The 26,434-nt window shown below is 32.3% G+C and overlaps 1 protein-coding gene across 1 annotated transcript in view; it reads right to left on the bottom strand.

The window, feature by feature from the left end:
* The window catches only part of LOC145260587 (poly [ADP-ribose] polymerase 1-like), a 94,527-nt gene that overhangs the window by 63,069 nt on the left and 5,024 nt on the right, over nt 1-26,434 (bottom strand). Inside the window, exons 3-9 of the mRNA XM_080118863.1 lie at nt 14,445-14,568; nt 12,304-12,431; nt 10,778-10,917; nt 9,811-9,897; nt 7,487-7,565; nt 5,630-5,746; nt 1,192-1,274 (exon numbers count right to left, since the gene is read on the bottom strand). Coding sequence (XP_079974989.1) covers nt 1,192-1,274; nt 5,630-5,746; nt 7,487-7,565; nt 9,811-9,897; nt 10,778-10,917; nt 12,304-12,431; nt 14,445-14,568 — 758 coding nt within the window. The remainder of the gene's footprint in view (nt 1-1,191; nt 1,275-5,629; nt 5,747-7,486; nt 7,566-9,810; nt 9,898-10,777; nt 10,918-12,303; nt 12,432-14,444; nt 14,569-26,434) is intronic.

Genomic DNA, 26,434 nt, shown 5'->3' on the forward strand with positions numbered 1-26,434 from the left:
ACTAGTAGCCAATGCACCGGCCCAAATATGACAGCAATACTCCATACATGGGCGAATAGTGGCCTTATAGAGGTACAGGATACTTTCGGGTGTTAGAAGTTTTCTAGCACGGTAGAGAGAGCCCACCTTCCTCGCAGCGGCCCTGGCAATGCCCTCGATGTAATTGTTCCAACTCATGTTTCCTGTGAACGTTAGGCCAAGGAGCTTGAAAGACGTACTCTCAGCTAAAGAGTTGTTGGCCATTGCTATAGGTGGTAGAGAAGGTTTCTTGTAATTATTGAATGAAACCAGTTTTGTCTTGGTGGCATTGAACGTTATCATCCATTTTTGTCCCCATTCCACTACTGATTGGAGGTCATCCTCTAGTGTTTCTGCCATTACTTTAGATATATGTTCATTTGTTTTCCTGTCGTGCCTGCTATAGAGTGTGGTGTCATCAGCATATATACCCATCTCAGAGGCAATTTTGTCGGGGAGGTCATTTATGAATATCAGGAACAGCAGAGGACCAAGGATAGATCCCTGGGGCACTCCCGCATTGTTTAGACCTACGACCGTCGAGGACAACCTGGATTTTTCTCTTATCTAAGAAGGATTTAATTATGTTAAGTATTCTACCAGTGATACCGTAAGATCTAATCTTCCTGAGGAGACCCTCATGCCATACCCTGTCAAAAGCCTTAGATATATCTAGAGCTACCGCTCTGCCCTCTCCCGCTTTGTCCAGTGAATGGTATATGCGTTCAGAGATTACAGTGAGGATGTCTGCCGTGGAACGGGCTTGTCTAAATCCATATTGATGGTCGGTCAGAAGTTTAGCATCTGTAAGGTGCTGGACTAGAACATGGTTAATTAAGGTCTCAAATATTTTGGCAAAAAGTGGGAGGAGGCTAATAGGGCGATAATTTAATGGGTCAGTTCTTTCGCCAGAATTCTTGAATACTTTTCCCTTCCACTAATGTTCGATGCTAAAAAGTCATTTTTTTTTAAAAATGTCTAGTTATTTTTGATGGAGAGTGTACATTAGTAAAGAAATAAACTTCAAAACTATTGAACAGCAGGCCACCAAAACTGACATGCTAAATGTCTGTTATTAGAGAGTCAAGCTTGAATCACTACTAGAGGACCTATATATATTTTTATGTTGGTATAGATAGAAGGTGGTAGGTATGGGTAACAATAATGTATTACCTATATACTAATTGTCCATCAGGACAATTTGGACAATTTTCCAGAGCTCCAAAAACCATGCAGTCAGATACAGCATCTAATAACTAGAAAATAAACATAAAGAAGACATTAGTCGTACAAATAATTAACAATAGCAATTTTTACAATTTATATGTACGGAATTGCAACCAAAACCATTTATTTCATCTCCAGAGTCAGTTGTGACTGGCTAAAAGTTTTATTCTTAATTATATTCTTAATATCGCCTGTATCAAGGATTGAACCTTCAACTATCAGAACATAGTCACAGATTCACAAATTGAACATGAAGATTTAACAAGATGCACATCAGAAGTTACATAAAAAATTTTTTTAAAAAAGTGAAACTGAAAGCAAAATTCTGGGTACTTGTACAGTTTAATCAAGACCTAAAAAAGTGAAAATATCGAAAAATAGTTCATATTGTACGAATCCGTTATGAAGTTCTCTGACAACACAAATTTCACTTAAGTATTTTACAGTGAAAAAACAATTTGTTATGATACCGAGCAAAAGGTTTGATTTTTAGGAAGAAAAGCTAGTATTAAAGATGGGGAGGGAGTGTTGGCGCTTTAAATTGAGTTATCTCTCAGTGGCATGTTAAAAAAATTCAAGATGGTTACCTTCAACATGCTGTCATAAAAACATGTTTCCGCTGTGAAAAAAAAACAAAAAAAAAAAAATAATCGATCAAATCAGTGAAATTTTTTTCCAGAGCTGTTCGGATACGTACAACCTTTTTTTTTTTTTTTTTCACGATATTTTCATTTTTAATGTCTTGATTTAACTGTACGAGTACCAAATTTTGTAAGCAAAAAAAAAAAAAAAAAAAAAAATGCTTGCTGGGTGCAAACTCGCATAACTGAAGTTAGTAGATGCACCCTTTTTACCGGAGTGACCACGATTACACAGGTGCTATGAAATCACACATAATATTAAATGAAAGAAGGTATCAACAGTTAGCGCATGCACGGTTAACGTTATAAACTTAGTTTCATTAAAAAAAATTTAATCATCGAAACAGTGCAATTCGTCAGCTTCTTTTTTGTTATGTTTTTTTTTTGCATTGATTTTAGCATCCCAAATTGTCATATAAATTAAAGTTTTAAACTTAAAAAAAAATGAAAATGAAAGTTTGATTTTTTGCTTTCAGAGAACAATGATTGATGCACATGCAGATGTTGAAATCGTTTACAAAGAGATGATTTTAGGTGACTCCTCTTGAAATAAAACGCCATTTCTACGCAAAATAATTGACCATCTATAAATATAAAAGCGAAAATGTATGTATGTATGTATGTTCGCTTTTTCTGTGTGTCTACAAAAGGCTTCTTTCAGAGAAGCGGTCAGTTCACAACTTTTTAAAACTTTTTATATCACATAAATCGTAATATCTCACAGTTAACAACGAAGCTCGCCTGTCTATTTAATTTGCTCGATTTCAGGAAGATAAATATTCAATATTTGTTGCTCGCCGCATGTGGGTTAGTCTTTTTCCTATAACATCTTGGGGGGCGAGGAAAAAAAGCGTTCAGCATTAAATGAAATCCCGCAGTCAAACTTGACCTCATTAACTCATTAAAACGGGCACCTGCTAAATCCAAGTAATTAAATAAATTCAAGCGCGTTTCCATTAGCATGTCGCGGTGGGGCAATGGTTAACGTTGCACGTTTTTTTTTCACAACTTTGCCTCAACGGTTCGGGTTCAATCCTCATACTTTTTTTTTTAAAACCCCTCCAAACACCTGGCCAACGCCAAGTACCCCTCACTAGTTTTTTTTCTAATTTTCAGATATTATCTGACATATATATTCAGTTATTTATTCAGATATATTTTCAGATATATAATCTGAGAGATCACTCTTTCTAACGATTTAAAGTTGGTGCATGTACGATGCATACGAGAAAAGTTTTTAGCAGACATACAAACATCTCCTCTTTATATAATAATAATAAATATAAAAGATCTGTATAAATTATTTGTGATTTTAAGACAATTTTAAATCTAATATATAAAATCGAAAATGTATGTTTGTATGTCTCGCAAAAGCTTTCGACAGAGGCGACGGATTTTCAAGAGATCGGTATCATTTTGAAGCTTGACAACTTGGACGACAAATATTGAAAAATTGGCCAAAAACATTAATTCCTTCACTCTAAATTGGACCCTTTTCTACAAGGAGGGATGACAAAAAAAATCGTTCCTTCATTTTCTCTCCTACTGCTACTACGACAATGACGTCATGTTTGACCTAGAAAACGTTAACATTAGTTTAAAAAATTGCAGGTGGTTTAAAAGTTTTAATTTTGGCTGTTCTCAGTTGTATATCTCTTTGGCGTAGGGGTAACGTGTCAGATTTTTTTTTCTGCCTTAGCCTCGATGCTTCGGGTTCGAACCTACCTCCCTACCAAAACTTTTTTTTTTCTCTTTTACACCTCCAAACACCCGGGCAACGTTTTTTTTTTTAAATTTAAAAAGGGTTATTACTTCGCTTATTATTTAGTTTACCCCCCCCCCCTACACACACACCTCCAAACATGTGGGCATCAGTTATCTTAAGATTGCAGGTTGAATCGGTTATTTATGCCTTTTTTTTTCTGCGTTTTGACGTTCAGTTTTTTTTTATAATATTTAAACAGGGTTACCCCCCCCTACACACTCAGGCAACGCTGGGCACCCCCGCTAGTATAAAATAATGGGTGATTTTTTTTCAAAATGTAATTGTACAAAGTAAACAATTATTGATGAAAACTAGTGAATGTCATCAAGAGTAATCTCAAATAATTGCCATTTTTTTTAAGAGAAAGAAATGGTGGTGAGAGACTGTGCAGATTGTCCAATGACAATTTGAATTGTAGAAATAATCAGTGATCATTTTTCTTGAAATTTTGTGATAAATCAATGAATGAATTTCATATTTAGTAATTTTACAAAATTTGAAGGAAGGGGAGGGGGGCAGTCTCAAGGAGAGAGGAACTAGAATTTGTTTAAATAAATCTCAAGTTTGAGTAAAAACTAATGCATGAAATGAAATAGTTGTGTAAAAAAAATGCACGATTTATTGTTCACTGACCAAGGATAGAAGAGATGACGTGTAGCATCAGAACAGATTTTACACTTTGGTAAAAAAAAAAGAAAAAAAAAAAAAAAAAAAAAAAAAAAAAAAAAGAAAAAAAACATTCATATGCCTAATAAAATCAAAGTGTTTCCACTTAAAAAAAAAAGATAGCATGTTAGTTGAATAATTTTAACATGAAAACCAATTCTTTTTTACACTAGATCAGATTCAGGTTTTTGCAGAAAATAATCTCCAAAAAGTTAAGACAAAAGGTTGAGCATCTATATATCCATAGAAGTGAAATTGTGTGTGTGTGTGTGTGTGTGTGTACATTTCCCTACCAAACTACTCTGTCAATTTTCAGTCTACAGACTCAAGATTTGATATAAGGGGTATTGAGATTTGGGAAAATCTTTTTAATCAGGCAAGAAATTTGGTTGCCAAGGGGTTGAAGGTCAACGATTTGATCTTTGTAAACATGACCAAATTTCTTAGCCAATTTTGGGTCTAAACTTGAAATTTTAGATGTAGGTTATTTGGGCATGGATCAAACTTTTTAATTTTTTTGAGCCCAAAACAATAAATGTTAAGGGGTAAAAATTGGGGTCAATACTCAGCCAATTTTTGGTCTAAACATTTGAAATTTTACATAAAGTATATTCAGACATTTTAATCGGTTTTTGGCTGAAAATTTGGTTATCAAGGGGTCAAAGTTCAAAAGATTTGACCTTTGCAGTCTCTAGCGAACTATTCAGCCAATTTGGGGTCTAAACATTTGAAATTTTACATAAAGGGTATTCAGATATGCAGCAAGCTTTTTAATCAGTTTTTTGGGTGAAAATTTGCATGTCAAAAGTTAAAATTGAGAGTTGACCATGGCAGATTCTACCAAACTCCTCCATCAATTTTGGGTCTAAACATTTGAAATTTTAGATGCAGATTACCTGGACATGAGTCAAACTTTTTAATATTTACATATGCACATAAAGTTATGAACAGTACATAGGGCTCAAGTAAAACTGGGCTGAACTGCTAGTTTCTTAATAATTTTAAATTAAACCACAAAGAAATACTGTGTAAAATATCATTAAATATTGGTGACATTTTTGTGGTCTACATTTTTATTAGTTTTTAAAATGCATAAAGTTTTAGAAAGGGTTTTGATTCTATATTTCATGTGGAGTATAGCCAGCATCAACATTTCTGCATGGAAATTCTTCAAGAAATGTAGTTAAAGTTAACATGGTGAACGAGACCACTTAAAAACAATTTAGTGAAATAGTTATTCTTTTGTTAAATTAAAAACGTGCACAAACAATTCGTTTAAATTTAAAGATCTTTTAGAATGAATAAAACTTACTTTGCTTTCACCCGAAGGGATTTTTTGCATGTTTAACTCTAAAAGAATCTTAAGTGCATCATTGCTGACATTCTTTTGTAATTTGTCACGATAACTCCAAAGCAACTTGTTTTGCTCCTGTTTAAAAAACAAATAAAAACAATATAAAATGAAATGTCTGAAACCAGGAAAGAAAGTTAATATTTTATGAAACTTAATCACCTTACAACCATATTTGTAAACCAATACCTCATCATTTAAATTTTTTAAATGCCACCCCTGCATCATATACAAGATAAAAAATAACAGATACATAAAAAACGTAACTTTATTTTACTGTTATTTTTGTTGTTGCTTTCAATTAGAAGGGAGATCAATGGTCTACTGACTATCTCTACATCATATTTTGTTTAAAATCAAATGCATGTGTTGAATGGTTTATAGAAATTGACTTTTAAACTAATCTGTGGCCAAATCTTTATTTGTCCCTCTTTCTCTTAAGTCCATCTTCATCCTTTTCTTCTGTGGTTTCTACCCCTGCTACCTCAACCGTTCTACATCTAACAAGATTATTTCAACATGGCCATACTTTTAAAGTCTCTTATTTATTCTGAAGTGCAGAGAAGAGAATGAATACTGACTAGGCATTCGCTGTTTTATCGAATGTTTTCACATCAAAACATTAAATATCTTTTGTGGACAGAAATTTCAAAAAGTTTGTTTTAGTATTATTGCATTCTATTTTAATAATTGATTAATATTAAAAAATAAATAAAAATGAATAAATCACAGTCACATACAAGTGCTCATATAATTTCATTAATAGAGATGTCAAGGACAGATCAAACTCCAAAGTATTGTATGTTTTTCGAAAAAGAATTTATCCATTGTCAAATAATTGGGAATTCTTTTGTTTCAAAATCTGTTGTGAACAATTATTTCAAACAATTTACAGACAATAAGTCAATTGATCCCCTTCATGTCTTAAGCAGCCTACTGCACAACTGTGGACCATCGACATCAACACCTGATGGCAGGTGATGTAGCCATAGCAGTTAGGATGTCATTGGGTGGCACAATTTTTCATAGAAGCATTAAGCAATATGGCGCCTGCTTGTATCCAAGTAGATGGCCAAATATTCTAATTAACTGCTGCATTTTACAACTGAATGTGTTAAATTTTTGTTGAATAAAGTTTTTCTATGAAAATTTGATGGCAGCTGTTTTGATTGCTATAAACAAAATTGAGTAAAACTTGTAAAAAGCGCTTGGTTTTGGGGTTGTTTTTAAAACGGAATGGAAATTTAAATTTCATTCCATTTTATTTTTTTATTAATTGCGCATGTGCCAACAAAATCGAAAATAATCGATAAAATAATTTAAAAAATAATTGATAATTAAAAAATAATCGATAAAATAATTTAAAAACAAATTTTAAAAATGGATAGCACAACCACCAATATGTGTACAATTTGCAAAGAATTTTGGTCAATGTGGCCTGGTTGTACCACTGAAGATTTGCCTGCAAAGAGTTGCCTTTTAGAGGTATTACCTCCAACCTTCCCATGTTAAGAACGGCGTTTGGAATAAACATCCTTTGCAGGTAAGTCTTCAGTGGAACACTGAAGACTTACCTGCAAAGGATGTTTATTCCAAAAGCCATTGACCAAAAAAAAGATTGAAACGGAAAGAAATTTAAATTTCCATTCCATTTTTAAAACAACCCCTAAAACAGAGCACTTTCGACAAGTTTTACCCAATTTTGTTGCCAATAAATCTTATTTAAAAAAAGAAATCTTAAGAAATAAAAAAAATAAAAATGTATACAATAAAAAAAAACAAAAAAACAAACAAACAAAAAACAACAACAAAACAAACCTTCATAATTTTATCTTCTTCTGATAATTGTATTTTCTTTGGTTTAACCTCACCTGGGTCATTTAATTTTCTCTTCTTACTAAGGAGAAATAGAATGAAATAAAAATAAAATCAAAGAGAAAACCATGAAAGAAAGAAAGGTTTTTATATTATTTACCAGATAATATTATTTACTAAAGATCAAAGTTTAAAAAAATGATAAGAAACAAATAAATCAAGCATAAAAGACATTTTGTATACTAAAAAATTGTTTATAGGACAAAGGGAAACAAGTTCTGATCCAAAATTCCCTCTATATTAAAAAAAAAAAAAAACTCTGTATGATGTACTTGTGATGAAACAAATATAATATTCCAAAAATCACAAAAACTGATCAAATAGTTTTATCGTTAAGAAAATCAAATTCTATGAGTATCTGAGAAGTAACTATCTTACCTACCATTTTGAAAAATACCTCAAGGATCAAAGGGAGGATAACTCGAAAATACTTTATCCTTATTAGATTTACATTATAATACATAGACAGGTGGCAAAAAGAAAGTCTGCACTTTTAACTTTTTCAAAAACTGCAAATTTAAGCTAAATTTAATGTAACTGTTTAAACAAACTATACCTCATTTGATTGGCCTTTTATTCTTCTATAAATTTTACCTGTTCATATTTGAATTTTAATTGAAATATTCTAGTGTTGATTAAATAACAGGTTCTGTTTGAAATTCTGTGCAGATTCCCAAGTTCAACAGAAATGATTTCAGAGTTCAACCCCGAAAAGATTCCAGCATTCAACCAGATAAATTGAAGGTCTGATGTTACATTGATTTAAATGTTGTGAACATAATATTCAAGATGAAAACAGTAATCTGAAGAATCGAAATACAAATTGTTGTTTATTGCTTCTTTAGATCAAACAAACTCACCTTTTTATATAATTTTTATATAATACCCACAATCAGATACTACAAATGTTATATACCGAATCACCATCCTCCTTGGAGTTATACACTAATCTTTTAATAAAGCCAAGTAAATCAGCGTTTTCTAAAGATTTCTTTCTTAATAATATAAAATACATACTGAAATATTCAATAGTTTTAAGATAAAGTTTTTGTTTTTTTTAAATTTCAAAAAATCCACTTTAATTCTTTTAATTAGCCATAATTTGTAATTAATTGTATAAGTTCCCATTTCTCATTTAGCTATATATCTATTTCTCTTGCGTCCCCAGTGTTTGCTGATTCAAACATGTCCTGTGGAGGTTTGAAGATTCCAGAAGGTTTTCTAGCAGTTTAAGAAAAAGTAATGCTCTTTTTCATTTTTACTGTGTTGTGTGTGTTTTCTTTTTTTTTTTTTAAACTTGAGAGTGACCACTTATCAAGGCTCAAAGGCCACTCGAGGATAAAGATTAATGAATTTAAGATGGTAGTGTAGTAATCACTAATGGTATAAATTGGGTTTGAAGGCTACTCTTAACTTTCTCATCTAATTTACATAGTGTGTTCTTAGATATAAAATTATAAGTCTCTTTATTTCTATATCTTGATTTCTTTACACTTAAGTATGTGTATATGTTCATATTTTTGTAGGTACAGAATTCACTCCTAAGCTAATTAACCTATCATTATAAATTTTGAAACAGTGGCTAAGCATAAGGGTAGATAAAATGGTTTATTTAGTTGAATTTAGTTTTATGGGCTGAAACAGAGTGAGTGGAAGCCATTTTGTGAAAATTAAGATACGTCAGATTTGTGTGCAATTTTAACAATAGGTATAAGACATTAATATTTCCCAAATTTCGGGTTTTTTTTTTAAATTATTTAATGTGATTTTAGGGGTTAGGTTATGTGTACAACCTTCCATTCGAATATTTTAGATCTGCATTGAATGTTATCCATAATCATTAGAAATCAATTAAGCAAAACTCCCTGAACTTCAATTTGTTCTTAACAGCCCTTAAATTTTAGACATTTTCTAGAATCAAAATCATGTAATGGATTTAAATCAAAATTGAATAATGATGAACATAAGGTTTAGTAACATCTTTATAAGGAGACATAAAAATGTTGCAAATCTTTTGTTCGGGGAAATTAATTTTACTTGTCCTAAGGCAGGCATTCTTCTAGTTATCTTCTAGATACTTCCAATTATTAAAAGTGAACTGAAAACTAAAACTCTATTTTAAGCTCTGATAATTTTTTTTCTTGCCAACTGTCTACAAAAGCTGAAACTTTATTATTATTTTTAACATCTTCCAACTTTGTAGTTATAGTTACTGCTAAACCGTGCACCAACAGACGAGAAGTTAAAAACATGTAACGATTACTTACGCAGAGCTAGATGCTTTTGAGCCTTTCCCCAATTTTTTAAGCAAATCTTCTTTATCAGATGTCTTCAAATGAAAGTAACCTGCAAGTCTGTGATGAAAAGAAATCAAAATTTGAAAAAAAAATTTGAAAAAAAAAAAAAAAAAAAAAAAAGAACAGGCAGGATTTGAAAAAGAAAAAAACCAAAAAAACATGCAACCACTCAACAAGTGATGTCACCTGGCATCAACCGTTGCCACATTTCAGGTAAAAACAGCCAAATAATTATTTGATTGTCTTTGCCAGAATCCCTCTATCAGCCTGAATAATTCCAATAGTGTAATACCAAAATGCGTTTCCATTTAAATAATGAACTATCAAAGAATAAATTATCAAGAATAAAACGAAAATAAATAAACATATGTATGATGTATATACCTGTGACAAAAAGAAAAATATATTTAAAAAATCATGTGGTTCAATAGTTTTATTTTTAAAGAAAATCAAATTTTATGAGTAACCAAGAACTGTCTTTTCTGCTGTTTTGAAAACCATTTCAAGAAATGAAAGGAGATAAAACCACTTGAAATTTTACAAAATCAATATGATAAAACAGCCCATTATTCTCAAGAAGTATCATCATGTGGCCTATCTCAAATGACAGCAATGACTCAAATGATATGTATGCATAGTCAGAGGGGCCTTAAACTAATGTATTATTTGTATTCATTTGAGAGATATGTTTACCAATTTTGCAAATCAGTCCTTTGATGGAAAAGACGGGCATCATTGTAACCTCAAAATAAAACAATTTAGCTGCTGAGCCCACATGATTGGCACCACAGCCAGTGTCGAAATCAAGCCCCAAATTTGGTAAAAGACAACTAGCAGACAGTCACAACCTATGTAGTGAATGCACATAAATGCAATTTAACACATATGTATTCATTAAAAAAAAAAAAATTTCATAAAGGAGTAAAAGTTTACTTACGCATTAACACCCTTGTCAGGACCAAAGTCAATCTGATCTCGATCTTTGACAAAGCAATCAACATGATACCATGTATCTTGAGGTCCATACATTTTGGCCCTTTGACTTGTAAAGTCCTTCTTTGACAATCTTAACTCATCCTAAAGAAAAAATAACATATAAAAATGTGCATCAAATATATCTAAACATGATCAGAGGCATCTGGTGTTGGCAAAGAATAAAAATGGTTTTTAGAAGAAAGCAAAAACATGTCATATGGAAATTTCTCAATTTTTTTTTTTTAGCAAATTTATTTTGTCAATCTAAAAACTTCAAGAAAACATTTGGTTTGGCATGAAATAAGTTCTTTCTTGTTCAGGATATCTCATTTTGTTTTTAGCAAAAGTCAGCCTGCCAGTTTATATTCCGGTGTTTCAGTTTAATAAAGTTGATTTATACTTTAGTGGTGAGGTTCAGTCTTTCCTTGGAAAATAGTGACCCCTTTTCTTATTCAATATTCAACTCTAGTCAGATGTGTCCAGACACATAAGTATCTTTATCCTACCATTCTTTCTAAAGCAACCAATCACTTTGGGAAAGAATTAGTTTATAGTTAACTGCTGTGGCACTCTTTCCAGAGAATGCCAACAGAGCTGTTCAGGCAATTTTTAAGGGGACAGTGCACCATCTTGTGTACTGACTTATTCTCTCCACCTTCCAACCTTGTGCTACATTTTTCAGCGGTGGGAGAGTAGGGGTAAATACACAGAGCAATAAACTAAATTGAATACGTTTTGCATGTGAACGTGACAGAAATGAGAACATTTTAGATCTACAACCGTTTCCAACAACTTTTCAATCATCAATTGCCATGGCTAATAGAAAGATCGTCATTTAAACTTCGTCGTTTAACATTTATAGGCAACATGAATTGTAAATATATAGAAGACATTGCCAAGGCTGTTGCAAGGAAAGTGGGCTCCCTTTACTGTGCTAGAAAACTTCTCACACCTGTCAATAAAACCATTACATGGAGTATTATTGTCACATCTGGATTGATACACCAACCATTGACTTCTTTCTTTCTTTTAGATATGGTTAAAAAAAAAAAAAAAAGCCTCTAATTTAATAGGTCTACAAATCATCTAATAAACTCCAACCCCATGTCCGATTTCTGCAATGTTGCATCTGTGTTTGTTTTACATATATTTCAACTGAATGTGCTCTAACCTACTTGCTGCACTGGTACTCCCTGGACATAAATACATCCAACCAACCTGACAATCAGCAAAATCACACCCCTTCACCGTGAAGGTCTGCAGATTCCAAAAACTTCTTTCCTCAAACTGCTAGCCTTTGGAATTCCCGTCCTCTGTACCAATATGCAAAAATGTAAATGTAATGTGAATTAATTCTAATTACTAATTATGATGACCCTCGAGGTATGGCTGTTAATCACATGTCATTGTCAATGGAATTCTTTGATTTTTATGAAAAACAAAAAAAAAAAAAAAATGATAGGATTAAAAGAAAACTAGAGTACTAACCTTTGCAATCTTTTGATCACAGCTCCGGCACGTACTTCGATTAGATTTGGCATATTCGGCTTTGTAATCAAAGACGATTCCGGTTCCGCCAGCAGCAGCACTTTTTTCATTTATTCCACCACTGCCACCTGAAAAAAAGTAAAACAAATATTTTTTTAAAACTTACTTTTTATGAGAAATGAGGAGAAACAGAAAATAAGGACATCAGAGACAGATATTTTGTTTTTTCCTAATATAAATTCATGTACACATGCTTTCAACTGTTGCTTGGATGGAGAGTAGGGAGAACGAATCCTAACAAAATAGATTTGGAATGAGGATAATCTCAAAGAAGCATTGTTGTGCTCCCTTGACACAAACACAAATTAAGTAGAAAGATCACATCATTATGTATATATAGTGATGGGACAATTCCAACAAAATTTCGATACAATTATTGATTCTGTTTCTTTTTAAATCTTAAAATATTTAGCTATAGAACTGTTTAGGGGGAGGGGAAGAATACCATAAATATCATGTATACATATTTTCAGAAATGTAAAAAATGCACTTATTGGTTGGGGAGGGGGAGCTATAGATTTTAGTTTTGCTAGTAGTTTAAAATATATATTTATTATTTTATCGTTAGGAACCAGTAATGGAAAATCAAGTTTTAAACAAAGACAAAAATGAAACAATTTAAAGAATCGTCTTTCGAATCAGGAAATAGCCACAAAATTTTGAGATTCCGATACCCAAATTAAAAAATTTTTCTGATTCCGATTAATCATCCCACATCCAATATATATTATTCACCAAGGCATACCGCCACTTGGACATAAGGGGCTACTAAGAAAGATTAACAAGATGTTGGTTGGTTTACGTTACATTTGAAATTCTGTACAAGGAATTCCAAAGTTTAGCTGTTTAAGAGAAGAAGTTATTAGAGTAGAAAGCTTTCTGGCATTTAGTGACCGCAACAATGAAGGGGTGTGATTTTGTTGCTAAGCAGGTTTGTCGGAGATACGTACGTCAAGGGAGCACAAGTGCAATAAGTTAATTAGAGCAGATTCCATTAAAATACTTGTAAAACAGGCACAGGGATGCAACATTGCGGCGATGGAACAGGAGTTGGAACCAAGTCGACAAAGCGGCACCTGTTAGATTGAAAACTCTTTTCTGAACTCTATCCAAGGAGGAGAGACTAGTGGTAGATGCACAAGCTCAGATGTAGCAACAATACTCCATGCATGGGCAGATGGTGACCTTGTAGAGGTACACGATACTCTCAGGCGAGTAGTTTTCTAGCACAATAGAGGGAACCCACTTCCTTGCAGCAGCCTTCGCAATGTCCTCAATATATTTATTCCAGTTCATATTTTCTGTGAATGTTAAGCCAAGAAGTTTGAAGGAAGAATTTTCAGGTAGTGAGTTATTTGTCATGGATATTGGTGGTTGGAGAGGCTTCTTGTAATTGTTAAAGGATAACAACTTAGTCTTACTAGAATTAAATGTTACCATCGATTTATGACCCAATTTCACTACTATCTAGAGGTTATATATATATATATATATATATATATATATATATATATATATATATATAGTAGTAAGCTATGAAAATATATATGGCAATTAAGTTACACACAATATTCCCTGTTTAATATGCATAAAATTATATCTTCTGATATTAATTTATGTGACTAAATGATATAGCCATATATATATATATATATATATATATATGACAAGTTAAGGATAAAATTAGAAAATGTAAAAATAGTAAAAAAATTAAAAAATTGGTAGTGAAGGAGGGAAAAAGGAGCAGGAGACTAATCAAAAAAAAGAGTAGGCAAACAGAAATCGGTGTTAAAACAATGTACCAATGGTAAAAATTATCATTTGAAAATGGAAATCTTTATGAAAAATGATACAATGGACTATACGAAAACCAAGGATTTCCGTATCAAAAGCTTTGACTAACTTTGGGTGATCCTTTCCATACTGAACTGTTGCACATACACTTTACTCTGAGATCGGCCATTTTGCGTCCTACCAACAGTAATTATCGCTATTGCAAACCTCAAATATGCATAGAGAAAAAAGTCTTTGGAATGATAGATTCAATAAGATTCTTGTTGAGAAAAAAAGAGAAAACCTACCAGCGATTTTGTCTTTGATTTTCTGCTGATCCTCCCATCGTAAGGCATCAAATTTGTCAATATCCGTGTGCGTTTCAACTCTGGCTCTCTTCCAAAAACAGTGATAATGGAACCAATTCGGCACCTGAATGGAATCAAACAAAATTCAAATTTTATGCTTTATCATGCAAATTTCATTTGGTAAACCGAAATAACTTTTTCTTGACATACACATATGCTAGCCAAATACATGTCCAAGAACAGGTATTTTATTAAGAAAAGTAATTCACTAACAAGAACTGCACAACTTTATGGAATTTAAAGTCAAGCTATATACAACTCATGGTACTAAACTTTATAACTAGAATCATTATTCCAATTCTGATCAAAATATAATAAATGATTTTTATTCAAGAAAAATATGGTACTTGTGCAGAGTCTGAACCAGATGTAACTAACTGGCCGCTCGGTTTGCTCAAAACATAATGTCAATCGCCAGCTTTCGGTGAGCATCACTGATTATCAAAGCATAACAACGTTACCCGAGGGAAATACTGAAGAAAACATTTAAATATGATAAAATCACCAGAAAAAAAACAAACATATAACAAAAATAAAAAAAAAGAAATGATGACCTATCATAACAATTTATGTTCTGTTCTTGTAACAAATTTGTTTTAATTTTTGTAAGTGAAAAAATAAACAAGTTACATTCTTTTTGAATCATTTTTGTTGTCAAACAAAATTAATAAGAAAATCAATTTATTTTATTTTTTTTAAGTTAAAAAATAAAAAAACAATTGTTTTATGCTTTTTATGTATTATTTTTTTCTTACATATTTTTTTTTGTAGCTAATGTTAACTTTGTTTTTTGTTATTATTTTTTTCTTTTCATGAACAATTTTTTTCCTGTAGGATGAGGTTGGACAACCATTTTTAAAAATTAAATTAAGGCATTCCCTTTCCCTTAGCATTAGATAGACTTTTCTACGGTCACAGCAGATGATGTCAAAGTGGAGTGAGAGGAGACAACAGATATGGAAGAAACTTCACCAACCAGACAGATTTTCTGATGTATGCTTTAAGATCATTACCAAAGTTCTCTCTCCACATAAACTTGAAAAGTTAACTGTCAAAAAGCTCCCAGTTGGTTCCACATTATGTCCATTGCCGGCATTTTGTCCTGGTACACCTCCATAATGGATCCTCTTTTGGCGATGATGCACCTCTCACTACAAGATGCACAATTTTTCTTTGCAATGATTAATCATTTTGTCTGGCAATATGAAATGACATCTTCTGGCACCTGCAACTGTTAATCCAAGATGGTGATATTCATTTTGTATAAAGTTTCAGGAACGGCTGTTTGAGGGTGTATTGTTAACTTAGTTTATTGATTTTTTTCCCCTTCCAATATTTTGTCCACAGATTGTCTGCTCCTTTGCCATGCATTGATTTGATGGTTGGCATCTTACATCAGATTCCAGTCAAACCTGAGCGATGATATCATGTTTCGAGCATAGCTGAGCAGACGGTTAGTTATGCCGGGTTCAAATTCTACCAAAATACTTAGACTGAGGGTCAAGTTTACTTGTTCATGTAATCAAATATTTAAATGGAGATTTTTTTTATAAGGGAGTTACCACTTACCAAGGACTGAAGCCATTCACGGATATGAGTTAATGAGTGTAAGATGGTCAGTGAGACAACACCATAGTGATTGGCAATGGTGGAAATTGAGTACAACTTGATTATTTAAGGGAGATGCCCAACAAGAGCTTGTTTATATTGGATTTGAACACTTGGGAAGCAGTCATGCGGTACAGAGTTCCACAGGTGGGCAGTTTAAGGAGAGAAGTTTTGTTCATAGAATTTGCATTTAGATTTAGGCACAGATAGTGAGTAAAGGAAATTGTGCTCATATTATAACCCACCCCAATAAACCTTTAAAATCCTCTAAAATATCCTAAAACCTTGGGAATATTCATTAATTGATGTCTAATGAATTGAAACTGAATTTTCATGAAAGACTACAAGCTGCCCTCTCTTGCATAAAACTAAACACAGCTCACATTACCCACCCATACAAGTATCAGACATGTTCCAAAATTCATAATGATTGATTAAGTTTATTTCACATAAGCATATTGTACATACTATATAAATCTAAATAATAGATGTCCGTATAGATGTGTCGCAAAAAAAAAAAAAAAATCATCATCACAAACATTAATTAACGAGAAACGAATTACTTCCCTTTATAGTCACTCTTTATCAGTAAAAAATCATTAAAACCGTTTCCTCTCCAAAAATTAAAAAAAAAAAAAAACATGGTTATTTGTTTATGGTTTCAAATTGTCTATCTTATAATTTTTAAAAAAGTCATGTTGAGGAGACTGTAAGTTTTTTTTATCATAGTTTTTTTGTTTTAATTTTAAAAAATGTGCAAGTTAATTGAGATCTGTTCCTTTATAATTTATTAGCTGTATGCCCGGCACTGCCCAGTCGTACAATATGCTTAAACATATTCTAATTTATACAGATTGCGTATGTATTATTATAGAATCAATCCCCTATTGATTATTATATATCATGAGGACAAATTTGTCTGGTGGATTAATTTGAAAAAAAAAAATAAATAAATAAATAATAATAATGATAATGTTGTTCATTAGATGATAATTTGGGCTTGACGATCTTAAAAATAGTCTTTTTTTTCTTATAGATTTCAACAATGGCATTATATATAGAAAGAATTTGATGAGCTAAAGAAATCTTTTTAAATTTTTTAAATCTGATTAAAATTAAGTTATGACTATTTTTGTGTCTAACACATTTGGATGTTTTTCCCTTTATGCATTTTATCACATTTTTTACACTACTTTTTCAGTAAAAATGTTATATCTTTGTTAAAACATAAGATTAAGCAATGAAATTTACCATATAAGTGTATTTTTGTGCAAGGAATCAGAATATTCTCTTGAAAATCTCCAGAATTTAATGGTTTCCAAATAATCTGCAATAATTGCAGATAAATATGATGTAATCAAAACATAATAAGCGAAGTAAATATTCTTTAAAAAAATCGAAAGAAAAAAAACAAAAAAAAACTAACGTAAGGCAAACGAACGATGTTAAATGTAAAAATCGGAAAAACAAAAAAGAAAACAGAAAAACGAACGTTAAAACTTCTTTAAAAAAATCTGAAAAATACCCCCCCCCCCAAAAAAAAAATCACGTGAAAAATGGCTTAAATAAGCCTGTTTCAATATTAAAATTTAAAAAATTGGTGGTTACCTGGCGTTGGCCGGGTGTTTTTGGGTGTGTGTGGTCGATCGGGGGTGGGAGGTGTTAATGAAAACCTAAGAATAAACGAAGTAAAAAAAAAAAAACAAACAAAAAAAAAAAACAGAAAAACGAACGTTACGTGAAAAATGGCTGCTTCAATATTAAAATTTTTAAAAAAATCGAAAAAAAAAAAAAAAAAAAAAAAAAAGACATTTCACACCACGATTCGAACCCAAAACATTTACATAATGACCCAATGCTCTAACCAACTGAGCTACACAACGTACATGAAATTGTGTCAGTTCTTTAAATATTTAAACTAAATCAGGTTATGACGTCGTCTGACGCATGCGTAGAACCGATCTTGTCATGGGAGGACGTTTTTTTTTTGTGATTCTAACTTTTTTTAGACAATTATGTGTGAACACCGTGAAAAACTTTAATAAAAGATAAACAAAAATTATTTTACAATTTAATGTAAAATGATTCCCCATTTTGAGCCATTCTAGCGTTTTAGAGCAGTTAACCATTTTTTTTTAAAGACAATTATGTTTAATTTTAAGATGGTCTTTGTGCAGTTATGAGAGGATGACTTACCACTGACTTTGGGCTAAAGGAAATTATGTGTCAACATCTTGAAGAATCAACAGAAACAAAAGAAAAACAATTTTAGAATTTAAAGTGGGGGTTGGTTTAATTTAATGCTAAATAATTTAATTTAATGCTAAATAATTCACCACTTCGAGATCATTCTAGTATTTTAGGACAGTTGACCAATTTTTTTTATGGGAGATAAATCATGTGCAATGGTCCTCTTTTTTCTTTTTTAGCTGCTTTTATCTAGCTTACAGAGGAATTCTATTTGGTGGGGAGTTTGCCATTTGAACTTAGCATTATTGTTAGGGCTAAAGAAAGTTTTAGGAGGCTTGCCACTCGTACCTAGGATTAGAAGTAGGATTAAGGCGGTCATATTTATGGTTAGCAGTTCACAATCATTATCTTTTGAAAATGTTATGATTTAGAATCTGGACATCAGATTACTTTGAAATATGTAAACTTATGTATGGGTGTAAAACGTTACAAGAATTAAGGCAAACAGGCAAAAAAATTTTTTATTTAAAACTAGCACGACCCGTTAATCAGCGTTGCCCAGTGAAAGCATGCCCCCTCCTTGTAAAAAAATAAACTACAGTTGTTAGTAGCGAACCCCCAACATCCTAATGTCAAGAATGGGTTTTGGAATAGACACTCCTAACCTCCTCATGTTAAAAACGTTATATGGAATAGACACGACCAATCTCGACATGGTAAGAACAGCTTTTAGAATAGACACCCCATTTTATTAGAGGGGAAGAGCACTGTCAACGCATTTGGCCAAAGTTCAACCTTGATACAAGCATACCCACCCGCAAAGATTATAAACCAAAAAAAAAAGTGGGGGTGGGTGGCAACGTTGTGCAGAGAGAAGTACACTTTTTTTATCGCGAGCATGTAGAACAGTGAATTACAATGCATAATGCATGTCATTATATCTTGTAAACTACTTATCTCCGACAGAAGTTAAAATAGATTGTCTTATATAGCAGAGTCTAAAACCTATTGAAGTCGTCAGTTTAGAGGAAATGGTATAGTTGGTGCTAAGTACCTAAAAAAAAAGTTAATGTCTGAGCAGTGTGGAAAATGATTTCTGAAAAGAGAACTAAACAAAAAACAACTATATTTAAAACAAAACAAAAATAACAATATATAACAAATAAGTATATCTGTAGGCAATGTAATAAAGGTAAAATTTGTACTTTAGCAGCATAAATTATTTGACAGACAAAGAAAGTAGGAAAAAAAAAAAAAAAACTGTCATAAATGTAGTCAAATACAAGCAGAATGAAAAGTAATGAAAATGATAATTCAGGCTTAGATTGTAAAAATGTATTTTATATAAAAAGTAGTAGTTTTTATGATTTGGAAAAAGAAAAATAGTTTTGTTTTTTGCCTAATCATCCCAATGTAGGCTCAGTGCTACTTTGATATAGGGGGCTACTACAACTCTTAAGAGAATTGGTGGACGTTTATGACCCCCCCCCCCCCCAGTTCCACAATTTACATTTTTTCTCTTTTTTCAGATTAATCTCATTGAGTAAACTTACTTTCAGATTAAAAAAAAAAGGAAAAAAAAATTTATGACTTATCGTCGTGGATCATTTTTGAATTATAAAGTTGAGAAAAATATTGTCACAACATTTTTCTCTGTGATGGCCACAAAGTATGTGTTCAATTTAGTAGAATGTTATAATTAGTAATACACACGGACAGAAAAAACGCTTTGGATAATCACAGATTTCAAGGTAGTTCTACTAAAATAGACATATTTTTCAAACCAAAGCACTTCAAGTCTTCAAATTACTACTGCTTTGTTCGGAAATGAATATACTTTCAAATGAATTAATAAATATGAATGTACATTATGTAATTTAAGAGTTTTAAGCAAATAAAGTGATAAAAATGTGAACGTCATAAAATGGCGTTTTCGGTAAGGTTTTGTAATAACCCCTCTGATTTCTATAGGCTCCTACCGTGATTGTATGAAGAATTTCGTTTGGGAACCAATCAGAAGAGGTGTTAATCTTAATACTGTCAAGTGTCCGAAATGTTTTTGACCATTTCTGTTTTTGTCGTGTTAAAAATAAGACTTTAACATAACGTGTATCAAACATTTAATAGTAAGTAAATCAATCTTTTTACTATCTTTATCAATTAAAAGTATTATTATATGTTGAGTAGGACCGCGATAATTGATAATAATTTAAAAGGACCTATTTAAAAAAAAAAAAAAAAATGTTTCAAGTTTTCGAGTTTGGACAAATGTATTAGTAGCAGCAGCAGCTGAGGTATTAGCAATAGCACAGTGTAAACCACACGTGTTCTTTAATTTTTATTCAAGAACGAATTAAGAAAAACATAAAAATATGAATATAAATGTTCTTATATGTTTAATTAGAGCTATTTTGTTATCAGAATAATATTAGTTTATTCGGTTTTCAGAATGTATAATAACAATTATATATTTGTTTTTTGACAACTTTTTCAAATCTATGTGTATAGTAATAAACCCTCAAAATCAATATTCCTGAAATTTTAAAAGCAGTTAGAAAACACATCAAACTACAATTAGGAAGCTTTTTATTTTGTTATTTTTTTTTCTACCTATTAAGCGAAAGGTATTTTTTACGACCTGCTCCAGCGTAGTGTAAACGGCCTATGGAATAAACACCCTCAACCTCGAAAATAGAAATCAACAAATTTTTGGAATTTGGTGCTTGTGCATTTATTAAATAGTATTTTCAAGTTAAATTAAAGTTTTACAATATTTTTATTTTATTAATTTGTTAAATGAAAGTACAGAATAGTTACAAAACACCCTCCTCTCCCCCATGTTAAGAATGGCTTTCCAAATAATAGCGTTATTATTTCAGTACAGTTCAATAAGTGCACAAGTACCTGGAATTTTCTTCAAAATTTCGTAACACAGCTTCTTATTAAATTAAAACTAAATATAACATTTGCTGACTTATTTACCTGTCGAATACACACACACATCCACTATATATATATATATATATATAACTTTCTGTAAGATATTTATTTGAAATGGAAATGGCATTTTGCAGTTAAAACAACAAAACAAAAATGAAGTAACGGTTCGTATTCCAATCCACAGAGGTACAGAAAAAAATTGTCAAAAACAAATGTTATCAAATGCAAGATAAGTTACTTTTCTATCTAACTGGATAGTTTTTAGTTTTTTTCTGTTTTTTTTTTTAATGTAAAATATTTATTCGGCTCGAAAAACAAGTAGTGTTGAGCGAGCACTACCGAAGAACAAGAAAAGTGGCCACAATGTCTCTTTACATTTTTGAAGTCTCAACAAAGATTTAAAAATAAGAAATAAAACCCACCCAATAAATGTTACCGTGACATTTATTAGGTGGATTTCATTCACCATTTTGCTTTATTTCTTATTTTGAAGTGATTATCAAAACTTGAAAAATGTAAATAGAAATTGCGGCCATATTTTCTTTTCGGGTAGCGCTGAATATTACCTACTTTTCGAACCGAATAAATATTTTACATTAAATAAAAACAGTAAAAACTTATTCAGTTAGATAGAAAAATAACTTATCTTGCTTTGCATAACATTCACTTGTTTATATATGTGTGTGTGTGTGTGTGTGTATATATGTACGTATATACAGATGTGCTGACGGTTATATCTCACAGGATTAGTGAATCTCTTGACAAAGGCTTCCTTTCTAGGGCAATTGTTCTTGACATATCAAAAGCCTTCGACAAGGTATGGCATAAGGGTCTACTTCACAAGATTTCCAGCTACGGTATAACTGGAAATGTTTTCTCAATCATTAAATCATTTCTCTCCGATAGGCTCATAAGATGAACAAAAATCAGAGGCCTGCAGTATTAATGCTGGGTTCAATCCTGGGCCCAACTCTCTTTCTGATCTACATCAATGATCTCCCTAAACACATACTTAAATCATTCGTTGACATCTATGCTGATGACACGACCATCTACGGCAACACATCAAAGGCTGTAAATGACAAAGTTCTCAAATTCTCTCTCCTCTGATCTCGAGCGCGTGGTTCAGTGGGGGAAGACGTGGTTGGTTACCTTTAATGCATCTAAAACCAAACTCCTATCCTTACCTCATCAACGCTCTGATCCCCATCTGGCATCAATTGGGATGGATGGCTCTCGTTTGGGAGAGGCCCCGTGTTTTGACAAGCTTCTGGGTTTGACCTTTACTCCTGATCTGAAATGGAACACGTACATCAAGTCTGTTGCCAAGGTCGCTGGAAAAATGGTGGGATCCTTCTACCACTCCAGAAGATATCTTACTACTGATGCAATTCTCTATCTATATAAAAGCCAAGTACGTCCAAGGATGGAATACTGCTGCCATATCTGGGCAGGAGCTGCTAAAAACAGCCTATCCTGCCTTGACAGAGTACAAAATAGACTTCGTGGCTTAGTGGGGGATGCCCTTTTCTCTACCTTGCAACCTCTCTCCCACAGAAGAGACGTCGCAAGCCTTTCCTTGTTTTATCGTTATTTCCATGGCAGGTGCTCGTCTGAACTCCAATCTCTGGTCCCCCCTTGCCAATCTTTCACGAAAAACACCCGTCTAGCTGAATCCACTGTGAAAAATTTCCCCCACTCTTTATCTGTGCCTAAATCAAAACGTGGATTCCATGAACAAAGCTTCTTTCTTAGAACTGCACGCCTGTGGAACTCTGTTCCGTCTGCCTGCTTCCCACCTGACTATAACTTGGATGTTTTCAAGTCCAACGTTAACAAATTCCTAATGAACCGCCCCCTTAAGTAAACACTTCATCAAATCTCCACACTAACGTAATGTACTTGCAATAACCCTTATCCCTGAGTGGCTTCCGGGCCTTGATAAGTGGTGACCACTGTGTAAAAAAATATATATATATATATATATATATATATATATATATATACACACACACACATTTTTTTTTGGGGGGGGGGCACAAATTTACATATTTAATAGTAATGTGATATTCCAAATTTAATCCATAACACTTTCAAAAGGCAATAACTATGAACCACTAACAGTAAATATGAGTGATGAATGCTCTCTTTGAAAAAAAGCTCTCTTAACCTCACCTCTAACCCCAGTTATAAGTGGCAAGTCTCCTCCTAAAACACTCTTTAATCCTAACAATAACAGTAAGTTCGAGTGGCAAGCCCCCCTCCCAACAAAATACCTCAGTAAGCCACATATAAGCGTCTAAAACAAACAAAAAATAGATCCTTCCTTAAAGAAAAATGCACATGATTTAACCGTCCTAAAATGCTAGAATGGCCTGGAAATGGTGAATTATTTAACATTAAATTTTTGTGAAACTAACCGCCCCCTCTAATATTGTTTTTGTTTCTGTCAAGTCTTCAGTATGTTCACACATAATTTTCATTAGCCCTACAATTAATTCAAAGTCTGAATGGCAACCCTCCCCATATTCTCATAGAAACTCTCTTAAAACCACACATAATCGTCTTAAAAAAAAAAAAAAAAAAAAAATTAATTGCATTTCATTGCACACAGAAATCATTGCTTCAAACATAAAAGATGTTGTGAAACTAAAGCCACCTTTAAGACTGCCAGCAACCATTGTAAAAAATAAAGAATGCAAGAGATTTGTCGGGTCCTGAACGGAAGAGTGTCATCCATCCCTACCATCATCAATGGACCTCTAAATAAATATAGCTATCATACTTATTCTTGTCTCATTAAAATGCAACTATTCACATTAGGTTTTCATTTTTGTTATGTGCCACTTATAATACTTCAACATTTTTCTACTTGAAAGGAAAATAACTTAATACCCAAAAGTTATCTCCCTATATTTTGAAGCATTGATCTAGCTCACAGAGTTCTTCTCCTCTGTATGAAACCAGACAACAGAAATATTCAAATGGAAGACACTATTGAAAATGACAATAAAATCCTCATTTCATATCAATTTTTCTAGCTGTAAATTAAATAATTTATCGTTAATTTATATAGAATCGTTTTCATCCAATTTTTTCTTCATGTTCTTCTTATCTAACCATCTTCAAACGATTTTAAACATTTTTCCATTAACTAATACATTAATTTAATTTTCACACACACAAAAATAAAATCTTAACTAATTTTGAAAAGTGACCAGCATGCAATTCATCTAACCTTGTCTATTATATGAAAGGCAGTTGTCTGTATGTCCATTTAAAAGTCAGAAATTACGCAAGACACATCCACAACGCCAACATTATTTTCAGCATTTCCTCAGACAGACTACGGACATACTTTTTTGCAATATTCATTCTTTTGAGGGTTATAAGAAACAAAATTGTCAGGATGAGTCGACATTTAAATAGTTTTTTTTTTTTTCATCAACTATTGATGTATAACAGTAACTAAAATATAGGATCAGGCTAAAAGCAAAGTATCTGTTCTGATGGAGGAATTTCTTAGAACTGTTTATACACTCCCTAGATCATAATATCTGATTTGCGAAGGGATGTCGTGTCTTGATTTATTTTCATCAACTTTTGTAAAATTCGTGCTATTCCGTTCTGTCACGTATTTGTTTGGTTTTTTAGCATAAATAAATTGAAACGATGTCTTTTCCCTGGTTTTGCGCTGGGGACATCCAGAAAACAATCAGCTTTGATCAATGCAGTGAAAATTGTCATATAAGACAATTTCTATTCATTTGGATACTCCCTCTTTATATTGGAAGCTGGTCCCCCCCCCCCCAACATCTTAGGGAAATAAAACAAAATAAAAAAACTGCTTCATAGTCCAAGTTAAGTGCGGGATTTCATTCCCCTATGGCGTGATGTTTGAACTCATTAAATTTACACACCTCTTAGTTAACTTGATAATCATTTAATATTTCAACCATTTTCACATTTCTGCCTCCTTAGCGTTGTGGTAAGTTGTCAGGCTTTTTTTTTTTTTCGCTTTCGCCTCAAGGATTCAAGTTCGAGCCTACCTACCTACCAAAACTTTTTTTTTTCTTTTACACCTACAAACACCTAAGCAACTCCGGGCACCCCTGCTAGTCTATAATATAAATCTCACCTGTCTCTTTAAATGTATGTATGTCTGCCTAAAACTTTTGACAGAGTCAATGGATTTTCACCAGATAAGTATTGTTTTGAAGCTTGACCCTTCGGACAACAAATATAAAAAAAATTGGCTAAAAACATTAATTCTTTCACCCTCAACTGGGCACTTTTCTACAAGGCGGGGGTTGCTTTTTTCACCAATATTCATCATCCCCTCTTTTCAATTGATTAGCCTTAATTTAAACATTCGCCACTTCTGGTTTGGTGATGGACGAAATGGCAAAGACATCACTTTTTTTCACGTTCTATACCTCCTTCACGGTACAAGTTCAAGCCTGCCTGCCTACTACCACTTTTTTTTTTTTTTTTTTTTTTTTTGCTCAGCACACACCTCCAAACACCTGGGCAACGCCAGGCACACAATCTATTTAGAATAAACATAACAAAACGTTCCCTACACTTCTTTGTTTGAACCCAGACAACACTGGATAGATACAACTATAAAATAAAAAATTTACACAAAAAAATGGATGACAATTTTTTTATCATTTATTTATTGTAGTTGATAAAAACAAATTTTTCAGTTTTTATTTTAAAATAAAAAAAAAAAAATTGCCAAAATTTTGCAAAACAATTTGAGCTCCTTGTTGATTATATTGTCATATTGTTAGAGAATTTAAGGGAGATATTTAGACACTTGCAAATGTTCTCAGCATTTGCAATGCTATTTCTTTATTTAACATTTATTCAGATTAATGTGACCCATACAAATTCCACAGTTGTATTCTTCATCTTGCTACCATGTTTAAAAATATTTCCATTCTATGCAATCTGGTGCAAACACAGGCTCCATGATATTGTATCATCTCCATACAGAACAGACACTACACTTTGGTCCTAATTTGAAGCTCAAATGCATTTTAGTTAAAGTTTCACATTCGACACAAAAGCAACATCAGATGAAACTTTTTCAATTTCATTTTTGCTTTGCGATCCCATCTTTTAAAAAAATGGGTGAAGGGCGAAAACATGCACAAGTACTAAGTTGCATTTGGCCAAATTTTTCC

Source organism: Euprymna scolopes, chromosome 36, assembly GCF_053919585.1.
Source record: "Euprymna scolopes isolate OS-2025 chromosome 36, ASM5391958v1, whole genome shotgun sequence".
Classification (NCBI taxonomy): Eukaryota; Metazoa; Mollusca; class Cephalopoda; order Sepiida; family Sepiolidae; genus Euprymna; species Euprymna scolopes.